General features: G+C 52.9%; 1 protein-coding gene across 1 annotated transcript in view; it reads right to left on the bottom strand.

Moving 5' to 3' along the window:
• LOC148515059 (asialoglycoprotein receptor 1-like) overlaps nucleotides 1-24,427 on the bottom strand; it is a 77,325-nt gene that overhangs the window by 41,719 nt on the left and 11,179 nt on the right. Inside the window, exons 2-4 of the mRNA XM_088480526.1 lie at nucleotides 12,090-12,203; nucleotides 4,415-4,510; nucleotides 4,263-4,334 (exon numbers count right to left, since the gene is read on the bottom strand). Coding sequence (XP_088336652.1) covers nucleotides 4,263-4,334; nucleotides 4,415-4,510; nucleotides 12,090-12,203 — 282 coding nt within the window. The remainder of the gene's footprint in view (nucleotides 1-4,262; nucleotides 4,335-4,414; nucleotides 4,511-12,089; nucleotides 12,204-24,427) is intronic.

Here is a 24,427-nt window from a genome sequence, read left to right as displayed (position 1 = left end):
CTGCACTTCCTTCACTACTGCCCTGCTCCTCCCCCACTACTGCTCCACTACTGCCCTGCTCCTCCCCCACTACTGCCCTGTTCCTCCCCACTACTGGCCTTCTCCTCCCCCACTACTGCTCCACTACTGGCCTGCTCCTCCCCCACTACTGCCCTGTTCCTCCCCCACTACTGGCCTGCTACTCCCCCACTACTGCTCCACTACTGGCCTGCTCCTCCCCCACTACTGCTCCACTACTGGCCTGCTCCTCCCCCACTACTGGCCTGCTACTCCCCCACTACTGCTCCACTACTGGCCTGCTCCTCTCACTACTGGCCTGCTCCTCCTTCACTACTGGCCTGCTCCTCCCCCACCACTGCCCTGCACTTCCTTCACTACTGCACTGCTCCTCCTCCACTACTGGCCTGCTTTTCCCCCACTACTGGCCTGCTTTTCCCCCACTACTGGCCTGCTCCTCCTTCACTACTGCCCTGCTCTTCCTTCAGCACTGCCCTGCTCCTCCATCACTACTGCCCTGCTCCTCTGCTACTACTGCCCTGCTCCTCCCCCACTACTGCCCTGCTCCTCCTCCACCACTGCCCTGCTCTTCCTTTACTACTGCCCTATTCATCCTTCATGATTGCCCTGCTCCTCCCCGACTACTGGCCTGCTCCTCCCCCATGACTGGCCTACTCTTCCCCCACTACTGGCCTGCTCTTCACCCACTACTGCCCTGTTCATCCTTCATGATTGCCCTGCTCCTCCCCCACTACTGCCTGCTCCTCCCCAACTACTGCTTCACTTCTGGCCTGCTCCTCCCCCACTACTGCCTGCTACTCACCCACTACTGCTCCACTACTGGCCTGCTCCTCCCCCTCTACTGCCTGCTCCTCCTCCACTACTGCTCCACTACTGGCCTGCTCCTCCCCCATTACTGCTTCACTTCTGGCCGGGTCCTCTGCCACTACTGCCTGCTCCTCCCCCACTAATGCTCCACTACTGGCCTGCTCCTCCCACACTACTGACTGCTACTCACCCACTACTGCTCCACTACTGGCCTGCTCCTCCCCCACTACTGCCCTGTTCCTCCCCCACTACTGCTCCACTACTGGCCTGCTCCTCCCCCACTACTGCCCTGTTCCTCCCCCACTACTGGCCTGATCCTCCCCCTCTGCTCCACTACTTTCCTGCTCCTCCCCCACTACTGCTCCACTACTGGCGTGCTCCTCTCACTACTGGCCTGCTCCTCCTTCACTACTGGCCTGCTCCTCCCCCACTATTGCACTGCACTTCCATCACTACTGCCCTGCTCCTCCCCCACTACTGCTCCTCTACTGCCCTGCTCCTCCCCCACTACTGCCCTGTTCCTCCCCCACTACTGGCCTGATCCTCCCCCTCTGCTCCACTACTTTCCTGCTCCTCCCCCACTACTGCTCCACTACTGGCGTGCTCCTCTCACTACTGGCCTGCTCCTCCTTCACTACTGGCCTGCTCCTCCCCCACTACTGCACTGCACTTCCTTCACTACTGCCCTGCTCCTCCCCCACTACTGCTCCACTACTGCCCTGCTCCTCCCCCACTACTGCCCTGTTCCTCCCCACTACTGGCCTTCTCCTCCCCCACTACTGCTCCACTACTGGCCTGCTCCTCCCCCACTACTGCCCTGTTCCTCCCCCACTACTGGCCTGCTACTCCCCCACTACTGCTCCACTACTGGCCTGCTCCTCCCCCACTACTGCTCCACTACTGGCCTGCTCCTCCCCCACTACTGGCCTGCTACTCCCCCACTACTGCTCCACTACTGGCCTGCTCCTCTCACTACTGGCCTGCTCCTCCTTCACTACTGGCCTGCTCCTCCCCCACCACTGCCCTGCACTTCCTTCACTACTGCCCTGCTCCTCCTCCACTACTGGCCTGCTTTTCCCCCACTACTGGCCTGCTTTTCCCCCACTACTGGCCTGCTCCTCCTTCACTACTGCCCTGCTCTTCCTTCAGCACTGCCCTGCTCCTCCATCACTACTGCCCTGCTCCTCTGCTACTACTGCCCTGCTCCTCCCCCACTACTGCCCTGCTCCTCCTCCACCACTGCCCTGCTCTTCCTTTACTACTGCCCTATTCATCCTTCATGATTGCCCTGCTCCTCCCCCACTACTGGCCTGCTCCTCCCCCATGACTGGCCTACTCTTCCCCCACTACTGCCTGCTCTTCACCCACTACTGCCCTGTTCATCCTTCATGATTGCCCTGCTCCTCCCCCACTACTGCCTGCTCCTCCCCAACTACTGCTTCACTTCTGGCCTGCTCCTCCCCCACTACTGCCTGCTACTCACCCACTACTGCTCCACTACTGGCCTGCTCCTCCCCCACTACTGCCTGCTCCTCCCCCACTACTGCTCCACTACTGGCCTGCTCCTCCCCCACTACTGCTTCACTTCTGGCCTGGTCCTCTGCCACTACTGCCTGCTCCTCCCCCACTAATGCTCCACTACTGGCCTGCTCCTCCCACACTACTGCCTGCTACTCACCCACTACTGCTCCACTACTGGCCTGCTCCTCCCCCACTACTGCCCTGTTCCTCCCCCACTACTGCTCCACTACTGGCCTGCTCCTCCCCCACTACTGCCCTGTTCCTCCCCCACTACTGGCCTGATCCTCCCCCTCTGCTCCACTACTTTCCTGCTCCTCCCCCACTACTGTTCCACTACTGGCGTGCTCCTCTCACTACTGGCCTGCTCCTCCTTCACTACTGGCCTGCTCCTCCCCCACTACTGCACTGCACTTCCTTCACTACTGCCCTGCTCCTCCCCCACTACTGCTCCTCTACTGCCCTGCTCCTCCCCCACTACTGCCCTGTTCCTCCCCACTACTGGCCTGCTCCTCCCCCACTACTGCTCCACTACTGGCCTGCTCCTCCCCCACTACTGCCCTGTTCCTCCCCCACTACTGGCCTGCTACTCCCCCACTACTGGCCTGCTTCTCCCCCACTACTGCTCCACTACTGGCCTGCTCCTCCCCCACTACTGGCCTGCTACTCCCCCACTACTGCTCCACTACTGGCCTGCTCCTCTCACTACTGGCCTGCTCCTCCTTCACTACTGGCCTGCTCCTCCCCCACCACTGCCCTGCACTTCCTTCACTACTGCCCTGCTCCTCCTCCACTACTGGCCTGCTTTTCCCCCACTACTGGCCTGCTTTTCCCCCACTACTGGCCTGCTCCTCCTTCACTACTGCCCTGCTCTTCCTTCAGCACTGCCCTGCTCCTCCATCACTACTGCCCTGCTCCTCTGCTACTACTGACCTGCTCCTCCCCCACTACTGCCCTGCTCCTCCTCCACCACTGCCCTGCTCTTCCTTTACTACTGCCCTATTCATCCTTCATGATTGCCCTGCTCCTCCCCCACTACTGGCCTGCTCCTCCCCCATGACTGGCCTACTCTTCCCCCACTACTGGCCTGCTCTTCACCCACTACTGCCCTGTTCATCCTTCATGATTGCCCTGCTCCTCCCCCACTACTGGCCTCCTCCTCCCCCACTACTGACCTGCTCTTCCTTCTGCCCTGCTCTTCCTTCACTACTGGCCTGCTCCTGCTATACTACTGCCCTGCTCCTGCTCCACTAATGCCCTGGTCTTCCTCCACTACTGCCCTGCTCTTCCTTCACTACTGCCCTGCTCCTCTCCCACTACTAGCTTGCTCCTCCCCCACTACTGGCCTGCTCCTGCTATACTACTGCCCTGCTCTACTACTGCCCTGCTCTTTCTTCACTATTGCCCCGCTCCTGCCCTGCTCCTGCCCCACTACTGGCCTGCTCCTCCCCAGACTACTGCTCTGCTCCTCCCCCCCACTACTGCCCTGCTCCTACCCCACTACTGCCCTGCTCTTCCTTCGCTACTGCCCCGCTCCTGCCCTGTTCCTCCCCACTACTGCCCTGCTCCTCCCCCACTACTGTCCTGCTCCTGCTCCACTGCTGCCCTGCTCCTGCTCCATTACTACCCTGATCCTCCCCACTACTGCCCTGCTCCATTACTGTCTTGCTCCTGCCCCACTACTGTCTTGCTCCTTCCCTGTGCCTGCCTTGATTCTGCCCCTCTACTGCCCTACTTCTGCTCCTCTACTGCCCTGCTACCACTTTTCTTCTGCCCTCCTACTGCCCCACTCCTCCCTGTTCCTCACCTTCACTTAAAGACAACACACTGAGAATTATTTTATCATTTACTGTTCATAAAGCTGCCAAGTGGTCAGTAATTAATTGTTAAATTGCTGCACCCCTGTAGCACCCCATTACTTATAGAAGAATCCTCCTGAATGTTTTTCAGCGCCTTGTCCATGGGCTGTAGTCTTTCCATCACCTTGGCTCCTATGAAGGAAGGAAATCATTACAATAAGGTTTCTATGCCACCATCTATTGTCTGCACCATCAGTAGTACAAAGGCTTACCATCCTGAGACAGCTGTGCCACTTTGGAGTTTAACCTCTCACTCAGGTTACCGATCTGGAACTCAAGAGTGCGGTCGGCCGGTTTTTCTCCCGGATCTATGAGCAATTTATGTACAGGAAATGTGTTTTAAAGACTGTGGGCCTGATTCTGAGTCAAAATGCTGTTGGTGATGAGGGACACAGTGGCGGTGAGGTACGCAGTGGTGATGAGGGATGCAGTGGCGGTGAGGGATGCAGTGGTGATGAGGGATGCAGTGGTGATGAGGGACGCAGTGGTGATGAGGGATGCAGTGGCGGTGAGGGACGCAGTGGCGATGAGGGACGCAGTGGTGATGAGGGATGCAGTGGTGATGAGGGATGCAGTGGTGATGAGGGATAAAGTGGTGATGAGGGATGCAGTGGAGATGAGGGACGCAGTGGAGATGATGGATGCAGTGGAGATGAGGGACACAGTGGAGATGATGGACGCAGTGGAGATGATGGACGCAGTGGCGATGAGGGGGATGCAGTGGCGGTGAGGGATGCAGTGGTGGTGAGGGATGCAGTGGCGATGAGGGACGCAGTGGTGATGAGGGACGCAGTGGCGATGAGGGATGCAGTGGAGATGAGGGATGCAGTGGAGATGATGGACGCAGTGGAGATGATGGACGCAGGGGCGGTGAGGGATGCAGTGGCGGTGAGGGACGCAGTGGTGATGAGGGATGCAGTGGAGATGAGGGACGCAGTGGAGATGAGGGACGCAGTGGTGATGAGGGAAGCAGTGGTGAGGGATGCAGTGGTGATGAGGGACGCAGTGGAGATGAGGGACGCAGTGGCGATGAGGGAAGCAGTGGCGATGAGGGATGCAGTGGCGGTGAGGGACGCAGTGGTGATGAGGGATGCAGTGGTGATGAGGGATGCAGTGGTGATGAGGGAAGCAGTGGTGATGAGGGACGCAGTGGTGATGAGGGATGCAGTGGAGATGAGGGATGCAGTGGTGATGAGGGATGCAGTGGTGATGAGGGAAGCAGTGGTGATGAGGGACGCAGTGGTGATGAGGGATGCAGTGGAGATGAGGGATGCAGTGGTGATGAGGGAAGCAGTGGTGAAGAGGGATGCAGTGGCAGTGAGGGATGTAGTGGTGATGAGGGACGCAGTGGCGATGAGGGATGCAGTGGCGGTGAGGGACGCAGTGGCGATGAGGGACGCAGTGGTGATGAGGGACGCAGTGGTGATGAGGGATGCAGTGGTGATGAGGGACAAAGTGGTGATGAGGGATGCAGTGGAGATGAGGGACGCAGTGGAGATGATGGACGCAGTGGAGATGAGGGACGCAGTGGAGATGATGGACGCAGTGGAGATGATGGACGCAGTGGTGATGAGGGATGCAGTGGTGATGAGGGATGCAGTGGCGGTGAGGGATGCAGTGGCGATGAGGGATGCAGTGGCGATGAGGGACGCAGTGGCGATGAGGGATACAGTGGAGATGAGGGACGCAGTGGAGATGAGGGACGCAGTGGAGATGATGGACGCAGTGGAGATGATGGACGCAGGGGCGGTGAGGGATGCAGTGGCGGTGAGGGATGCAGTGGTGATGAGGGATGCAGTGGAGATGAGGGACGCAGTGGAGATGATGGACGCAGTGGTGATGAGGGAAGCAGTGGTGATGAGGGATGCAGTGGAGATGATGGACGCAGGGGCGGTGAGGGATGCAGTGGCGGTGAGGGATGCAGTGGTGATGAGGGATGCAGTGGAGATGAGGGATGCAGTGGAGATGATGGACGCAGTGGAGATGATGGACGCAGGGGCGGTGAGGGATGCAGTGGCGGTGAGGGATGCAGTGGTGATGAGGGATGCAGTGGAGATGAGGGACGCAGTGGAGATGATGGACGCAGTGGTGATGAGGGAAGCAGTGGTGATGAGGGATGCAGTGGAGATGATGGACGCAGGGGCGGTGAGGGATGCAGTGGCGGTGAGGGACGCAGTGGTGATGAGGGATGCAGTGGAGATGATGGACACAGTGGAGATGATGGAAGCAGTGGAGATGATGGAAGCAGTGGTGATGAGGGATGCAGTGGTGATGAGGGATGCAGTGGCGGTGAGGGATGCAGTGGCGATGAGGGATGCAGTGGTGATGAGGGATGCAGTGGTGATGAGGGACGCAGTGGAGATGTTGGTTGCAGTGGTGATGAGGGATGCAGTGGAGATGATGGAAGCAGGGGCGGTGAGGGATGCAGTGGTGGTGAGGGATGCAGTGGCGATGAGGGATGCAGTGGAGATGAGGGATGCAGTGGAGATGAGGGATGCAGTGGAGATGAGGGACAAAGTGGTGATGAGGGATGCAGTGGAGATGAGGGACGCAGTGGAGATGATGGACGCAGTGGTGATGAGGGACAAAGTGGTGATGAGGGATGCAGTGGAGATGATGGACGCAGTGGAGATGAGGGACGCAGTGGCGATGAGGGAAGCAGTGGCGATGAGGGATGCAGTGGCGGTGAGGGACGCAGTGGTGATGAGGGACGCAGTGGTGATGAGGGACGCAGTGGTGATGAGGGAAGCAGTGGTGATGAGGGACGCAGTGGTGATGAGGGATGCAGTGGAGATGAGGGATGCAGTGGAGATGAGGGACGCAGTGGTGATGAGGGACGCAGTGGTGATGAGGGAAGCAGTGGTGATGAGGGACGCAGTGGTGATGAGGGATGCAGTGGAGATGAGGGATGCAGTGGTGATGAGGGAAGCAGTGGTGATGAGGGATGCAGTGGTGGTGAGGGACGCAGTGATGATGAGGGACGCAGTGGTGATGAGGGATGCAGTGGCGATGAGGGACGCAGTGGAGATGATGGACGCAGTGGAGATGAGGGATGCAGTGGAGATGATGGATGCAGTGGTGATGAGGGACACAGTGGTGATGAGGGACGCAGTGGAGATGATGGACGCAGGGGCGGTGAGGGATGCAGTGGTGGTGAGGGATGCAGTGGAGATGATGGACGCAGGGGCGGTGAGGGATGCAGTGGTGGTGAGGGATGCAGTGGCGATGAGGGATGCAGTGGAGATGAGGGATGCAGTGGAGATGATGGGCGCAGTGCTGATGAGGGACAAAGTGGTGATGAGGGATGCAGTGGAGATGAGGGAAGCAGTGGAGATGATGGACGCAGTGGTGATGAGGGACAAAGTGGTGATGAGGGACGCAGTGGAGATGAGGGACGCAGTGGAGATGATGGACACAGTGGAGATGATGGAAGCAGTGGTGATGAGGGATACAGTGGTGATGAGGGATGCAGTGGCGGTGAGGGATGCAGTGGCGGTGAGGGATGCAGTGGCGATGAGGGACGCAGTGGTGATGAGGGACGCAGTGGCGATGAGGGATGCAGTGGAGATGAGGGACGCAGTGGAGATGTTGGATGCAGTGGTGATGAGGGATGCAGTGGAGATGATGGACGCAGGGGCGGTGAGGGATGCAGTGGTGGTGAGGGATGCAGTGGCGATGAGGGATGCAGTGGAGATGAGGGATGCAGTGGAGATGATGGGCGCAGTGGTGATGAGGGACAAAGTGGTGATGAGGGATGCAGTGGAGATGAGGGACGCAGTGGAGATGATGGACGCAGTGGTGATGAGGGACAAAGTGGTGATGAGGGATGCAGTGGAGATGAGGGACGCAGTGGAGATGATGGACACAGTGGAGATGATGGAAGCAGTGGTGATGAGTGATGCAGTGGTGATGAGGGATGCAGTGGCGGTGAGGGATGCAGTGGCGATGAGGGACGCAGTGGTGATGAGGGATGCAGTGGAGATGAGAGACGCAGTGGAGATGATGGATGCAGTGGAGATGATGGACACAGTGGAGATGTTGGACGCAGTGGAGATGTTGGACGCAGGGGCGGTGAGGGATGCAGTGGTGGTGAGGGATGCAGTGGCGATGAGGGACGCAGTGGAGATGATGGATGCAGTGGTGATGAGGGATGCAGTGGTGATGAGGGATGCAGTGGTGATGAGGGACGCTGTGGAGATGAGGGACGCAGTGGAGATGAGGGACGCAGTGGTGATGAGGGAAGCAGTGGCGATGAGGGATGCAGTGGCGGTGAGGGACGCAGTGGTGATGAGGGATGCAGTGGTGATGAGGGACGCAGTGGTGATGAGGGACGCAGTGGTGATGAGGGATGCAGTGGAGATGAGGGATGCAGTGGTGATGAGGGAAGCAGTGGTGATGAGGGATGCAGTGGCGGTGAGGGACGCAGTGGCGATGAGGGATGCAGTGGTGATGAGGGACGCAGTGGTGATGAGGGACGCAGTGGAGATGAGGGACGCAGTGGAGATGAGGGACACAGTGGTGATGAGGGATGCAGTGGAGATGTTGGATGCAGTGGTGATGAGGGACGCAGGGGCGGTGAGGGATGCAGTGGTGGTGAGGGACGCAGTGGCGATGAGGGATGCAGTGGAGATGAGGGACACAGTGGAGATGATGGACGCAGTGGTGATGAGGGATGCAGTGGAGATGATGGACGCAGATGTGATGAGGGACGCAGTGGAGATGATGGACGCAGTGGTGGTGGGGGACACAGTGGCGATGATGGACGCAGTGGCTATGGGGGAGGCAGTGGCAATGAGGGATGCAGTGGCGATGGGGGAGGCAGTGGCGATGGGGGAGGCAGTGACGGATGCAGTGGAACAATGTTTTTTGTCTGTCAGTGTGCCTCAATCACATCTTGATTTTGTTCGTACAGACTCACAATATAGAGTATGACCAGTGAGTAGGAGGGAGAGAGGGGTGTGACCAGCAGGTAGGAGTGAGTGGGGTGTGAGCAGCGGGTAGGAGGGAGAGAGGGGTGTGACCAGTGGGTAGGAGTGAGTGGGGTGTGAGCAGAGGGTAGGAGTGAGAGAGGGTGTGAGCGGCAGGTAGGAGTGAGAGAGGTGTGAGCGGCAGTTAGGTGTGAGAGAGGGGTGTGAGCGGCAGGTAGGAGTGAGAGAGGGGTGTGAGCGGCAGGTAGGAGTGAAAGAGGGGTGTGAGCGGCAGGTAGGAGTGAGAGAGGGTTGTGAATGGCAGGTAGGAGTGAAAGAGGGGTGTGAGCAGCAGGTAGGAGTGAGAGAGGGGTGTGAGCAGCAGTTAGGAGTGAGAGAGGGGTGTGAGCGGCAGGTAGGAGTGAGAGAGGGGTGTGAGTGGCGGGTAGGAGTGAGAGAGGGGTGTGCGCAGCAGTTAGGAGTGAGAGAGGGGTGTGAGCGGCAGGGAGGGGAGAGAGGTGTGTGAGCAGCAGGTAGGAGTGAGAGGGTTGTGAGCAGCAGGTAGGAGTGAGAGAGGAGTGTGAGTGGCAGGTAGGAATGAGAGAGGGGTGTGACCGGCAGGAAGGAGAGAGAGGGGTGTGAGCAGCAGGTAGGAGATAGAGGGGTGTGAGCGGCAGGTAGGAGTGAGATAGAGTGTGAGCGGCAGCGAGGAGAGAGAGAGGGGTGTGAGTGGCAGGTAGGAGTGAGAGAGGGGTGTGAGCAGTGATAGGAGTGAGAGGGGTGTGAGCGGCATGTAGGAGTGAGAGAGGGGTGTGAGCGGCAGGTAGGAGTGAGAGAGGGTTGTGAACGGCAGGTAGGAGTGAGAGGGGGGTGTGAGTGGTGGGTAGGAGAGAGAGTGGTGTGAATTGTGGGTAGGAGAGAGGGATCTGAGCTGCAGGTAGGAGTGAGAGAGGGGTGTGAGCGACAGGTAGGAGTGACAGAGGGGTGTGAGCGGCAAGTAGGAGTGAGAGAGGGTGTGAGCGGCAGGTAGGAGTGACAGAGGGGTGTGAGCGGCAGGTAGGAGTGAGAGGGGGGTTTGAGTGGTGGGTAGGAGAGAGAGTGGTGTGAATTGTGGGTAGGAGAGAGGGATCTGAGCTGCAGGTAGGAGTGAGAGAGGGGTGTGAGCGACAGGTAGGAGTGAGAGAGGGGTGTGAGTGATGGGTAGGAGTGAGAGAGGGGTGTGAGTGATGGGTAGGAGTGAGAGAGGGGTGTGAGCAGCAGGTAGGAGTGAGAGAGGGGTGTGAGCGGTGGGTAGGAGAGAGAGGGGTGTGAGCGGCAGGTAGGAGTGAGAGAGGGGTGTGAGCGGCAGGTTGGAGTGAGAGAGGGGTGTGAGCGGCAGGTAGTAGTGAGAGAGGGGCGTGAGCGGCAGGTAGGAGTGAGAGAGGGGTGTGAGTGGCAGGTAGGAGTGAGAGAGGGGTGTGACCAGCGGGTAGGAGTGAGAGAGGGGTTTAAGCGGCAGGTCGGTTTGAGAGAGGGGTGTGAGTGGCAGGTAGGAGTGAGAGAGGGTTGTGACCAGCGGGTAGGAGTGAGAGAGGGGTGTAAGCGGCAGGTCGGTTTGAGAGAGGGGTGTTAGCGGCAGGTAGGAGTGAGAGAGGGGTGTGAGCGGCAGGTTGGAGTGAGAGAGGGGCGTGAGCGGCAGGAAGGAGTGAGAGAGGGGTGTGAGTGGTTGGTAGGAGTGAGAGAGGGGTGTTAGCGGCAGGTAGGAGTGAGAGAGGGGTGTTAGCGGCAGGTAGGAGTGAGAGAGGGGTGTGTGCAGCAGGTAGGAGTGAGAGAGGGGTGTGTGCAGCAGGTAGGAGTGAGAGAGGGGTGTGAGCAGCAGGTAGGAGAGAGAGAGGGGTGTGAGCGGTGGGTAGGAGAGAGAGGGGTGTGAGCGGCAGGTAGGAGTGAGAGAGGGGTGTGAGCGGCAGGTTGGAGTGAGAGAGGGGCGTGAGCGGCAGGTAGGTGAGAGAGGGGCGTGAGCGGCAGGTAGGAGTGAGAGAGGGGTGTGAGTGGCAGGTAGGAGTGAGAGAGGGGTGTGACCAGCGGGTAGGAGTGAGAGTGGGGTGTAAGCGGCAGGTCGGTTTGAGAGAGGGGTGTTAGCGGCAGGTAGGAGTGTGAGAGGGGTGTGAGTGGTGGGTTGGAGTGAGAGAGGGGTGTGAGTGGCAGGTAGGAGTGAGAGAGGGTTGTGAGTAGCAGGTAGGAGTGAGAGAGGGGTTGAGCGGCAGGTAGGAGTGAGAGAGGGGTGTGAGCGGCAGGTCGGTTTGAGAGAGGGGTGTTAGCGGCAGGTAGGAGTGTGAGAGGGGTGTGAGTGGTGGGTTGGAGTGAGAGAGGGGTGTGAGTGGCAGGTAGGAGTGAGAGAGGGTTGTGAGTAGCAGGTAGGAGTGAGAGAGGGGTGTGAGCGGTGGGTAGGAGAGAGAGGGGTGTGAGCGGCAGGTAGGAGTGAGAGAGGGGTGTGAGCGGCAGGTTGGAGTGAGAGAGGGGCGTTTGCAGCAGGTAGGAGTGAGAGAGGGGCATGAGCGGCAGGTAGGAGTGAGAGAGGGGTGTGAGTGGTGGGTAGGAGTGAGAGAGGGGTGTTAGCGGCAGGTAGGAGTGAGAGAGGGGTGTGTGCAGCAGGTAGGAGTGAGAAAGGGGTGTGAGTGGCAGGTAGGAGTGAGAGAGGGGTGTGAGTGGTGGGTAGGAGTGAGAGAGGGGTGTGAGTGGCAGGTAGGAGTGAGAGAGGGGTGTGAGCGGCAGGTAGGAGTGAGAGAGGGGTGTGAGTGGTGGGTAGGAGTGAGAGAGGGGTGTGAGTGGTGGGTAGGAGTGAGAGAGGGGTGGTAGCGGCAGGTAGGAGAGAGAGAGAGGGGTGTGAGTGGTGGGTAGGAGTGAGAGAGGGGTGTTAGCGGCAGGTAGGAGAGAGAGAGGGGTGTGAGTGGTGGGTAAGAGTGAGAGAGGGGTGTAAGCGGCAGTTAAGCATAACACTTACTTCTAAATGATATAATGAGGATAATAATGAAGATGAGGAGCCCTCCATATACTGTGTGCACAACGTACTGCAGACGTGAGGATGGTTTTGGGAACCAGGAATTCATTTTATAATCTGGTTAAGAATAGAGCAAAATAGAAATATTGTACAGTAACACAAAAGTTAGTGCATCTCACATCTCTCAGATTCTACTATATGTAATTATTATATATTCTCATTATACTGTATAATTATTGTAATACGTCATATGGTACTGGCATTGACCTAATAAAGTTGTATATGTTAACACCTACCTTACTCCCATCTATACTACTCACACTGGTACACCCTCACACCTACCCTACTCCTACCTGTACTACTCACACTGGTACAACCTCACACCTACCCTACTCCCACCTATGTTGGGGGTGGAGACTCTGCAGTGTGTGCTGTCTGAGCTGTGAGGAGGTTGTGTGGAGGAGAGCTCTAGCTGCTGCAGGTGTGTCCCGTGTCTGCAGGGAGACTCCCTGCTGGCTTCCCCAGGGGATGGATCCTCCTGGGGGAGAGTGCTCCCGACGTTCAGCCCGTGGCTCGGGCTCTAAAGCAAAAGCCAAAGCAAAGACTCCTGGTGTCCAGATAACTAGTGCGGCAGGCCAGTCCGGATCATCAGGAAGCAGCATGAGTGACAGTGGAGGTAATATCATCAGCCCGGCTTCTGTGCAGTTGGAACCACAGCTTGTTCCCCCTATGTCTGAGGGTGCTCCCCTATGTGATGGAACTAAGGGTCGAGCAGTGCTGGAAGCTACCTACCCTGTCGGTGTGGGCCCAGTGAAGAAACTGGAGCCACTGTCGGATTCCCACAAACTCTCCCTGGGTGCTCCCCTGTGTGATGTAACACAGGGTGGAGTGACAGCAGCTACTGTCTGCCCAGGTGGTAGTGAAGTATGTGGGGGGGTGAAGCCCCTTGATGCCTTGGAGAATGTTCCTGGATCCCCTGGTGATACTGGGGATGAAGAGGAAGATGAGGAGGAGGAGGAATCATTTGATAGCTTCTCTATTGAGGAATTACAAAGAGAGGCAAAGCGTATACAGACCAGAATTAATGATAAGAAGAAAAAAATAAATACCTGCTATAAATGGGAGAAACCAGTGTTAAAAGAAGTAATTGAGACCCTTTATGTGACTCTGGGAAGGGTTAAAAGTAAATTGCAAGAAAAGCGCTTGGAAAAAATGGAAAAGCAGATGCAAGCAGCAGTGAAAGGGTTACCAGTTCATACAAAGGTCCAATCAAGGCCGACACCTATGGAGACAGGTGTTATCAGTGTACCTGGTGATTGCAGCAGCAGCACCCCACAGCCTGTCTGTGCAACTGAAAGTGAAACAAACCTACCAGCTGATGTCCAGGCAGAGTGTATGCAGCTGGAGGCAGCAGCAGTAACGGAGCCTAATACAGCTGAAGATGCAGTAAATATGGAGGATAAAGTTATGTCAGAGGTGTCTGGTGCTGTGATTGCTGATTCCCAGGAGAAGTCTGTGGCAGGGGACACAGTGGAGATGTCTTGCGAGCCTGAGGTGGAGGATGGTGCGGAAAAGGGCGCTTTCGGTGAGCCGGCTGTCCTGCAGGTGAGTAACAGTGTGCCGGGTGCTGGGGGTAGGGCAGGTAAGAAGTGGCCGGTGACGGCTGAGCCTGACAGTGCCCAGCATGGACTATTTACACCTGTAGTGATGGCAGATGGCGGAGCCAGGACCACAGAGGGCGCGGTGTTCCAGGCTCAAATGGAGGTTGTTATGGCGGAATTAAGGCTTGAGGAAGCTTTACAGAAAAGTGGCTCTGAGGGGGGATCTCTGGGTGAATCTGCAGTGGCAGGTGAATTACCTGTTGCTGGGGAGGCTCTGGGGATTGTACCCGGAGACGTGCAGGGCGAGAAGGTTATAGGTACAAGGAGGTTGCCGCATGGTACTGGTTTAGGAGGGCGCATAAAGGAAAGACAATTTGCACAAGGAATGCCTGCATTAGAAAAGACTGGGCTGCCGGAGGAGCAGATTAAAGTAATAGAAACTGTTTATGGAGATAAGATGCTTGTACCAGCCAGGGCTGAAGAGGCAGCTAAAATAATTTGTGATGATGTAAGAAGGAGAGAGGGTGGTGGGAGTGTGGTAACAAACATATCAGACAAACAGACTGTTCCTGGAAGTATATCGTATGCTAAAATGGTGACAAGATCTAATGTCTATAATATGAATGTGAATAATGCTGGTCCACAAATGCCGGGTGCAGAAGGCCAGGTTGGAAAAAGGAGAAATTTAATCCAGTTCCGGTGGGCAGGAGAGGGGGAAGTTCCTACAAAGGAGACTTTCTTAAAGATGATTTTTGGTCTGGGGTTTAAACCCTCAGATTTATATGCTTGCATACACCCGGTCACATCTGCAGAATTTGATTTGAGTTTTTTATCCTACCAGGGACTACAAGTGTTCTGGACAAAATGGCAGGCATGTAAAATGTCAAAACCATATGATATGTACAGAGTAAATTTGGTTACAAAGCATGATAAAGTGAAGGTGCATATTCTAGTGAGGAATGAGTCCATTCCTGTCCAAGATATTGCGTACTGGTTGTCCAGATATTGTGATATACAATCTGACCTAAGCAAATCTGGATATACGACGGGGGTATGGGGGGGAGCTTGGGAGGCCCTGGTGAAGCTGCGTCATTCTGACAGAGGATTCATCCATGTACCATCCGCTGCATACATTGGCAGGGATCGAGTACAATGCTTCTACCAGGGTCAACCAAGAACCTGCTTTAAGTGTGGGGATTTTAGGCATCTGAGCAGCGAATGTAACGTGATAAAATGTTCATTGTGTAATAAGATCGGCCATGTATCCAGAGAATGTGGGGTGGTCAATTGTAATTTATGCGGGGAAGAAGGCCACCCATATAGCAGATGTCCTCGGGCCAGCCATAATAGTGGGCAGGAGGTTAGGCCAGAACCAAGAAGGGAGGAGGAGGTGGTGAGACAAAAAGAACCACTAGGTGTAGATGAACATGTAAAGCAGGTGCAAGGGAAACAGGTAGAGGAGGCACCTTTTCAGGAGGTAAGGAGAGGAAATAAGAAAAAGAGGAAAGGTGAAGATGTGCAACTTGTGCTAAGCAACAAATTTGATGTATTTTCCTCTGATGAGGAGGAAGTAATGAGGAGTGGGGGTGAATTGATTTTGGTAACAGGGAAGGATAAGAAGCAAGCAAGGAAAGTGACAAAGAAAGTTAATAAAATTGAAGGGGGGGAGGAAAGGAATAAAAGGAGGAGAAAGAGATCAGATCAGGAGGAAGTTGATGGGGAGGGATTAGAGTGTGACCCTGCTGTAACTCAGCTGGAAGAGGAAAATATGTGCAGTTTAGGGAGTGTGGTAGAGGAAGTGACGGTGATAGAGGATACCCAGGGTACGGAGGAGGATAGGGTGGCTCAAGGTGTGTCCCAAGGCTCCTGTGTAGGGCCGAGTCAGGTACAGGTACCTGGTACTGAGCATCAGGTTATCAAGTTTGTACCCAAACCTCCTGATCCTGGGCCTTCTCGTATGGGGGAGAAGGTCCCTGTAGATTGTCAGGGAGTAAGGGAGGAACGGGTAGTGACAGTTGTCGCTATGGAAGAGAAGGCTGGCCCGAGTAGGGTTAGCTTGTAGTTTTGTGGTGGATTTGGTGCTGGGAATTGTGCAAGGTAAAAGTAAGCAAGGTCTTGCATTTAATAATCTATACATCATGGATCCCCAACCCATACGATGTGCCACGATTAATGTGGCTTCCGTAGTTTCTGAACGTGCTCGTATAATGGCCTTTGATTTTTTCAACACGGTTGAGGTTGATTTTTTGTTTATGCAGGAGACTAGGATTAGTAAGTTGGATCTCCTCCACAAAGTGAAGTGTGAGTGGAGGAGGGGTCCTTCTTACTGGTCTCTTGCGGCCGAGCCGTACGGTGGGGTGGCAGTGCTTTTTACTGACATGGTAACTGTGTACAAGGTTATAGAGTTGCAAGCAGGTAGATGTATGATTTTGGATATCAACATGAAGGGACAGGACCTTAGGTTAATCAATATTTATGGTCCTCAGTCACAGTGGGATAGGAAATGTCTCTTCATGGAGATAAAACCTTTTCTTTTTACGGCCCAGCAAGTTATCTTTGGTGGTGATTTTAATACCATAATTAGGCCAAAAGATAGGGGAGGCTCAAAGAAAACTCTGGGCTATGACTCCAATTTTTTAGTTAGCATGATTAGACAGGCGGGTCTGGTAGATGTGCATATTCGGCATTTCCCAGACCTCACAGGTTTCACCTTTTTTAGTGGTAGTCATAGATCTAGAATAGATAGGTTTTTTGTTAAGGAATCTTCAAAGACCTCATCTTTAGGGGTGAGGTTAGTGGAGTTTTCCGATCACGCTTTTCTCTCAGTGACTTTGAATGCCTCAGAAACCCCTCAGAAAGGGCGGGGCCTGTGGCGATTGAACTCAGAGCTTCTGGAAGAAGAGAGCATTAGACAATCCTTTAGGGTCTTCTTTCAATCTCAGGAGACACTTTTGGAGGCGGGTTGGAGTAGATCTGAGGGTGGGAGATGATTAAAAAGAGAATCCGGAAGTTTTTCCGTGGGTCTATTGCCAAAAAAAACTTGTTAAGACGTAACATCTACCATAGCCTGAGAAAGAAATTGGATCTCTTGATCTCTGAGGAGGGAGATAGTGGGGAAATCTCCCGGGTGAAGGCTCGGATGAAGGAGTTTCAGTACAACCGACTGGCATCCTTAGTTCTGGAGAGGGATTATGGAACATACCACTCGCCAGATCCCTACCAGAGCTGTAGGAGGTCAGTTGATGCCAAAGAGATCAGGGGACTGAAGGATGGACAGGGTGTTCTTCATATTGATAAGAAGGGCATTCTGGAAGTGATTGAGTCCTATTATTCAGATCTTTTATCTGAGCATTCACTCATCAGGGAGAGGATGGAGGAATTTCTGAGGAGGACACCAGGTTTGGGTTCTCAGGTTGTTTCTTCTGAATCTTTGGAGAGTGATATAACGGCAGAGGAAGTTAAGATAGCGATAGAGGGGTTAAACTCCCAAAAATCTCTAGGACCGGATGGTTTAACATCTGAATTCTATAAGACCTTTTCAGACCTCTTAATTCCTCGCCTTGTGGAAGTATTTAATGAGAGCCTGGATGAGGGAGTCCTCCCTCCTTCCATGAGGTTTATACTACTACTACATGCCCTTATACTACTGTCTAAAGGAAAGGATCCGTCCCGTATTGAGAACTGGCGCCCCATAGCCCTTCTTAATACAGACAGGAAGATTTTGGCAAAGGTACTGTTCAATAGGCTATCGGAATTTTCTGAGCTGTTGCTTTCCCCCTCTCAGCACTGTACGGTGAAGGGCCATAGCACCTTTAGTGCTGTCCTAGGTGTCCGGGAGGTCATTGAGCGGTGCAGGGCTGAGAAGTGTGGAAAGTATTTACTGGCATTGGCTCAATCTAAGGCTTTTGATCGGGTAAACCATGAGTACCTTTGGGCCCTACTGAAAAGGTATGGTCTTCCAGAGCGGTTGGTGAATTGGCTGCAGGCTATTTATCGTCAGGCCGAGAGCTTCCCACTTGTAAATGGTTGGGTGGGTCCCACTTTTGGGGTAGGCTCTGGTGTTCGTCAGGGATGCCCCCTGAGCCCCCTCCTATATGTTTTTGCGATTGACCCCTTCGTCAGAAGGGTAGAGAGCGGAACTGTGGGTGGGGTGCAGCTGAGCCCAGGGTTTCCGCTAAAGGTGGTGGCCTACGCCGATGATGTCACGGTGGTTCTCTCCTCACGGATAGAGGCCCGTGATGTGGAACATCTTATCTGTGAATACTCTGAAGCCTCGTGCTCCAGGGTAAACCATGAAAAGTGTGAAGTTTTCTGGATGGGGGAGGAGGGTGATGAATTTTGCCTTCCGGACAGCTTCCCTCGGGCCAGTCAGCAGATTAAAATTCTAGGCATAACATTTGACCATGGTGACTATGCCTCCCTAAATTGGGATAAGAAGCTGGAAGATGCTACCAAGAAGGTAGAGAGCTGGAAGAGATGGAAGTTATCTCTAAGGGAAAGGGTTGACTTGTGTAAGACTTACTTGATTCCGATTTTTTTATATGTCAGTTATGTGTGTTTTTTGCCTCAATCTATGTGGTCCAGATTGAATGCCTTGTTTTTCCTTCTTTTGTGGGGAAACGGGGTCAATATTGTCAGGAGAAACATCACCTACAGACCGAGGAAAGACGGGGGTTTAAATATGGTAAACCCCGTTGTCTTTTTTGTAACAGCCTTTTTAAAATTTAATCTTGGGAGTTTGATTTTAGATGCTCCCCCTTGGTGGGTAGAAGGATTTAGATTCTGGATGTTCCCCTTCCTCAGGTTGTGGCTAGAGGGTGGCCAGGTGAAAAGCTTTCGGATTCGGTGTGGTTACCTCCCGATCTACGTCATCCAGAGTTTGAAGGTGATGAGGCGTTTTGGCATGGTGGTGAGTGAAGTCAAAAACTTCTCTAGAAGGGAGTTGGAGAGAAGAATTTTGCAGACTCACTTCCATGACCAGCTGTCCCTGAGGGACTGTCCGAGTGATGTCACTTCGGCCGGGTTAGCTCTGTTAAATTCACAGAGGATACCGCAGAAGTTTAGAGACATTGCTTGGCTCTCTTTTCACGGAAGACTTTATGTTGGGGAGAATCTCAGGTGGAAGTGTGTCAATGATCGTGGTTGCCCACAGGAGGAGTGTCCAGGGGTGGTGGAGACGATGGACCACTTTCTGCTTGAGTGTCCCTTTAATGTAAAGGTTTATGAGGAGGTGTCAAAAGCCATTGGCATTCCGTGCCTTTCGGGGCTTAGTTACCCTGAGTGGGTTTATGGGGTAGTCAGAAGATACGGTGGATTTAATTTAGTCACGATTTATTTAGTTAGTTTAGCAGTTAGATTTCACATGTGGAGCGCACGGTGTCAGGTGTCCATAAGGAAAAAGGTCCTCCCCTATAGAAATGTGGTGGGTTTGATTCTTCAAGAGGTGAGAAGGATGATGGATCTGGATAGGGAGGGGTTGGATGCTGTCGGCTGGTCTCGTCGGTGGGGCCAGTTGAAACCCCCTTGAGTGGGTGGCAAACAGTCTCTCTGAATTCCAGCTTTGGGTTTTCTTTTCTCTTTTTTCACTCCCTTGTAGATGGTTTTTTGAAGTATTTTGTTTTATTTATGGAAAGGTTTGCATACATCTGCATGTAGGTGTTGGTGATGGGTAATATAGTTTAGGGTTTGATGTATGATTTAGATAGTTTCCTTTTACTTGAGGTGGTTTCTAAATCCTTGCTTAGTTTTCCCTTGCAGGTGGTGGATTGTATATAGGTAGTAGGGTAGATAAGTGTTTGTATTAGTATAGGAAAGTATAATATGAAGTAATATTATGTATTTTTTTTGCCTTTTTTATTAAGTTTTTGATTTTATGTAATTATTTATTTACATTTTATGTATTTATTATTATTATACTTGTTGCAAGTTTTAATAAAACGAAGCATGACCTATACTACTCACACTGGTACACCCTCACACCTACCTTACTCCCACCTATACTACTCACACTGGTACACCCTCACACCTCCCCTACTCCCACCCATACTACTCACACTGGTACACCCTCACACCTCCCCTACTCCCACCTATCCTGGGGTGGAGACTCTGCAGTGTGTGCTGTCTGAGCTGTGAGGAGGTTGTGTAGAGGAGAGCTCTAGCTGCTGCAGGTGTGTCCCGTGTCTGCAGGGAGACTCCCTGCTGGCTTCCCCAGGGGGATGGATCCTCCTGGGGGAGAGTGCTCCCGACGTTCAGCCCGTGGCTCGGGCTTTAAAGCAAAAGCCAAAGCAAAGACTCGTGGTGTCCGGATAACTAGTGCGGCAGGCCAGTCCGGATCATCAGGAAGCAGCATGAGTGACAGTGGAGGCAATATCATCAGCCCAGCTTCTGTGCAGTTGGAACCACAGCTTGTTCCCCTTATGTCTGAGGGTTCTCCCCTATGTGATGGAACAAAGGGTCGAGCAGTGCTGGAAGCTACCTACCCTGTCGGTGTGGGCCCAGTGACGAAACTGGAGCCACTGTCGGATTCCCACAAACTCTCCCTGGGTGCTCCCCTGTGTGATGTAACACAGGGTGGAGTGACAGCAGCTACTGTCTGCCCAGGTGGTAGTGAAGTATGTGGGGGGGTGAAGCCCTTTGATGCCTTGGAGAATGTTCCTGGATCCCCTGGTGATACTGGGGATGAAGAGGAAGATGAGGAGGAGGAGGAATCATTTGATAGCTTCTCTATTGAGGAATGACAAAGAGAGGCAAAGCGTATACAGACCAGAATTAATGATAAGAAGAAAAAAAGAAATACCTGCTATAAATGGGAGAAACCAGTGTTAAAAGAAGTAATTGAGACCCTTTCTGTGACTCTGGGACGGGTTAAAAATAAATTGCAAGAAAAGCGCTTGGAAAAAAAGGAAAAGCAGATGCAAGCAGCAGTGAAAGGGTTACCAGTTCATGCAAAGGTCCAATCAAGGCCGACACCCAAGGAGACAGGTGTTATCAGTGTACCTGGTGATTGCAGCAGCAGCATCCCACAGCCTGTTTCTGCAACTGAAAGTGAAACAAACCTACCAGCTGATGTCCAGGCAGAGTGTATGCAGCTGAAGGCAGCAGCAGTAACGGAGTCTAATACAGCTGAAGATGCAGTAAATATGGAGGATAAAGTTATGTCAGAGGTGTCTGGTGCTGTGATTGCTGATTCCCAGGAGAAGTCTGTGGCAGGGGACACAGTGGAGATGTCTTGCGAGCCTGAGGTGGAGGATGTTGCGGAAAAGGGCGCTTTTGGTGAGCCGGCTGTCCTGCAGGTGAGTAACAGTGTGCCGGGTGCTGGGGGTAAGGCAGGTAAGAAGTGGCCGGTGATGGCTGAGCCTGACAGTGCCCGGCATGAACTGTTTCCACCTGTAGTGATGGCAGATGGCGGAGCCAGGAACACAGAGGGCGCGGTGTTCCAGGCTCAAATGGAGGTTGTTATGGCGGAATTAAGGCTTGAGGAAGCTTTACAGAAAAGTGGCACTGAGGGGGGATCTCCAGGTGAATCTGCAGTGGCAGGTGAATTACCTGTTGCTGGGGAGGCTCTGGGGATTGTACCCGGAGACGTGCAGGGCGAGAAGGTTATAGGTACAAGGAGGTTGCCGCATGGTACTGGTTTAGGAGGGCGCATAAAGGAAAGACAATTTGCACAAGGAATGCCTGCATTAGAAAAGACTGGGCTGCCGGAGGAGCAGATTAAAGTAATAGAAACTGTTTATGGAGATAAGATGCTTGTACCAGCCAGGGCTGCAGAGGCAGCTAAAATAATTTGTGATGATGTAAGAAGGAGAGAGGGTGGGGGGAGTGTGGTAACAAACATATCAGACAAACAGACTGTTCCTGGAAGTATATCGTATGCTAAAATGGTGACAAGATCTAATGTCTCTAATATGAATGTGAATAATGCTGGTCCACAAATGCCGGGTGCAGCAGGCCAGGTTGGAAAAAGGAGAAATTTAATCCAGTTCCGGTGGGCAGGAGAGGGGGAAGTTTCTACAAAGGAGACTTTCTTAAAGATGATTTTTGGTCTGGGGTTTAAACCCTCAGATTTATATGCTTGCATACACCCGGTCACATCTGCAGAATTTGATTTTAGTTTTTTATCCTACCAGGGACTACAAGTGTTCTGGACAAAATGGCAGGCATGTAAAATGTCAAAACCATATGATATGTACAGAGTAAATTTGGTTACAAAGCATGATAAAGTGAAGGTGCATATTCTAGTGAGGAATGAGTCCATTCCTGTCCAAGATATTGCGTACTGGTTGTCCAGATATTGTGATATACAATCTGACCTAAGCAAATCTGGATATACGACGGGGGTATGGGGGGGAGCTTGGGAGGCCCTGGTAAAGCTGCGTCATTCTGACAGAGGATTCATCCATGTACCGTCCGCTGCATACATTGGCAGGGATCGAGTACAATGCTTCTACCAGGGTCAACCAAGAACCTGCTTTAAGTGCGGGGATTTCAGGCATCTGAGCAGCGAATGTAATGTGATAAAATGTTCATTGTGTAATAAGATTGGTCATGTATCCAGAGAATGTGGGGTGGTCAAATGTAATTTATGCGGTGAAGAAGGCCACCCGTATAGCAGGTGTCCTCGGGCCAGCCATAATAGTGGGCAGGAGGTTAGGCCAGAACCAAGAAGGGAGGAGGAGGTGGTGAGACAAAAAGAACCACTAGGTGTAGATGAACATGTAAAGCAGGTGCAAGGGAAACAGGTAGAGGAGGCACCTTTTCAGGAGGTAAGGAGAGGAAATAAGAAAAAGAGGAAAGGTGAAGATGTGCAAGTTGTGCTAAGCAACAAATTTGATGTATTTTCCTCTGATGAGGAGGAAGTAATGAGGAGTGGGGGTGAATTGATATTGGTAACAGGGAAGGATAAGAAGCAAGCAAGGAAAGTGACAAAGAAAGTTAATAAAATTGAAGGGGGGGAGCAAAGGAATAAAAGGAGGAGAAAGAGATCAGATCAGGAGGAAGGTGATGGGGAGGGATTAGAGTGTGACCCTGCTGGAACTCAGCTGGAAGAGGAAAATATGTGCAGTTTAGGGAGTGTGGTGGAGGAAGTGACAGTGATAGAGGAGACCCAGGGTATGGAGGAGGATAGGGTGGCTCAAGGTGTGTCCCAAGGCTCCTGTGTAGGGCCAAGTCAGGTACAGGTACCTGGTACTGAGCATCAGGTTATCAAGTTTGTACCCAAACCTCCTGATCGTGGGCCTTCTCGTATGGGGGAGAAGGTCCCTGTAGATTGTCAGGGAGTAAGGGAGGAACGGGTAGTGACAGTTGTCGCTATGGAAGAGAAGGCTGGCCCGAGTAGGGTTAGCTTGTAGTTTTGTGGTGGATTTGGTGCTGAGAATTGTGCAAGGTAAAAGTAAGCAAGGTCTTGCATTTAATAATCTATACATCATGGATCCCCAACCCATATGATGTGCCACGATTAATGTGGCTTCCGTAGTTTCTGAACATGCTCATATAATGGCCTTTGATTTTTTCAACACGGTTGAGGTTGATTTTTTGTTTTTGCAGGAGACTAGGATTAGTAAATTGGATCTCCTCCACAAAGCGAAGCGTGAGTGGAGGAGGGGTCCTTCTTACTGGTCTCTTGCGGCCGATCCGTACGGTGGGGTGGCAGTGCTTTTTACTGACATGGTAACTGTGTACAAGGTTATAGAGTTGCAAGCAGGTAGATGTATGATTTTGGATATCAACATGAAGGGACAGGATCTTAGGTTAATTAATATTTATGGTCCTCAGTCACAGTGGGATAGGAAATGTCTCTTCATGGAGATAAAACCTTTTCTTTTTACAGCCCAGCAAGTTATCTTTGGTGGTGATTTTAATACCATAATTAGGCCAAAAGATAGGGGAGGCTCAAAGAAAACTCTGGGCTATGACTCCAATTTTTTAGTTAGCATGATTAGACAGGCGGGTCTGGTAGATGTGCATATTCGGCATTTCCCAGACCTCACAGGTTTCACCTTTTTTAGTGGTAGTCATAGATCTAGAATAGATAGGTTTTTTGTTAGGGAATCTTCAAAGACCTCATCTTTAGGGGTGAGGTTAGTGGAGTTTTCCGATCACGCTTTTCTCTCAGTGACTTTGAATGCCTCAGAAACCCCTCAGAAAGGGCGGGGCCTGTGGCGATTGAACTCAGAGCTTCTGGAAGAAGAGAGCGTTAGACAATCATTTAGGGTCTTCTTTCAATCTCAGGAGACACTTTTGGAGGCGGGTTGGAGTAGATCTGAGTGGTGGGAGGTGATTAAAAAGAGAATCCGGAAGTTTTTCCGTGGGTCTATTGCTAAAAAAAACTTGTTAAGACGTAACATCTACCATAGCCTGAGAAAGAAATTGGATCTCTTGATCTCTGAGGAGGGAGATAGTGGGGAAATCTCCCGGGTGAAGGCTCGGATGAACGAGTTTCAGTACAACCGACTGGCATCCTTGGTTCTGGAGAGGGATTATGGAACATACCACTCGCCAGATCCCTACCAGAGCTGTAGGAGGTCAGTTGATGCCAAAGAGATCAGGGGACTGAAGGATGGACAGGGTGTTCTTCATATTGATAAGAAGGGCATTCTGGAAGTGATTGAGTCCTATTATTCAGATCTTTTATCTGAGCATTCACTCATCAGGGAGAGGATGGAGGAATTTCTGAGGAGGACACCAGGTTTGGGTTCTCAGGTTGTTTCTTCTGAATCTTTGGAGAGTGATATAACGGCA

Source organism: Taudactylus pleione, unplaced genomic scaffold (genome assembly GCF_031769625.1).
Source record: "Taudactylus pleione unplaced genomic scaffold, aTauple2 ptg000255l, whole genome shotgun sequence".
Taxonomy (NCBI): Eukaryota; Metazoa; Chordata; class Amphibia; order Anura; family Myobatrachidae; genus Taudactylus; species Taudactylus pleione.
The sequence above is the reverse complement of the archived record's forward strand: the minus strand, read 5'-3'. Positions and strand labels throughout refer to the sequence as shown.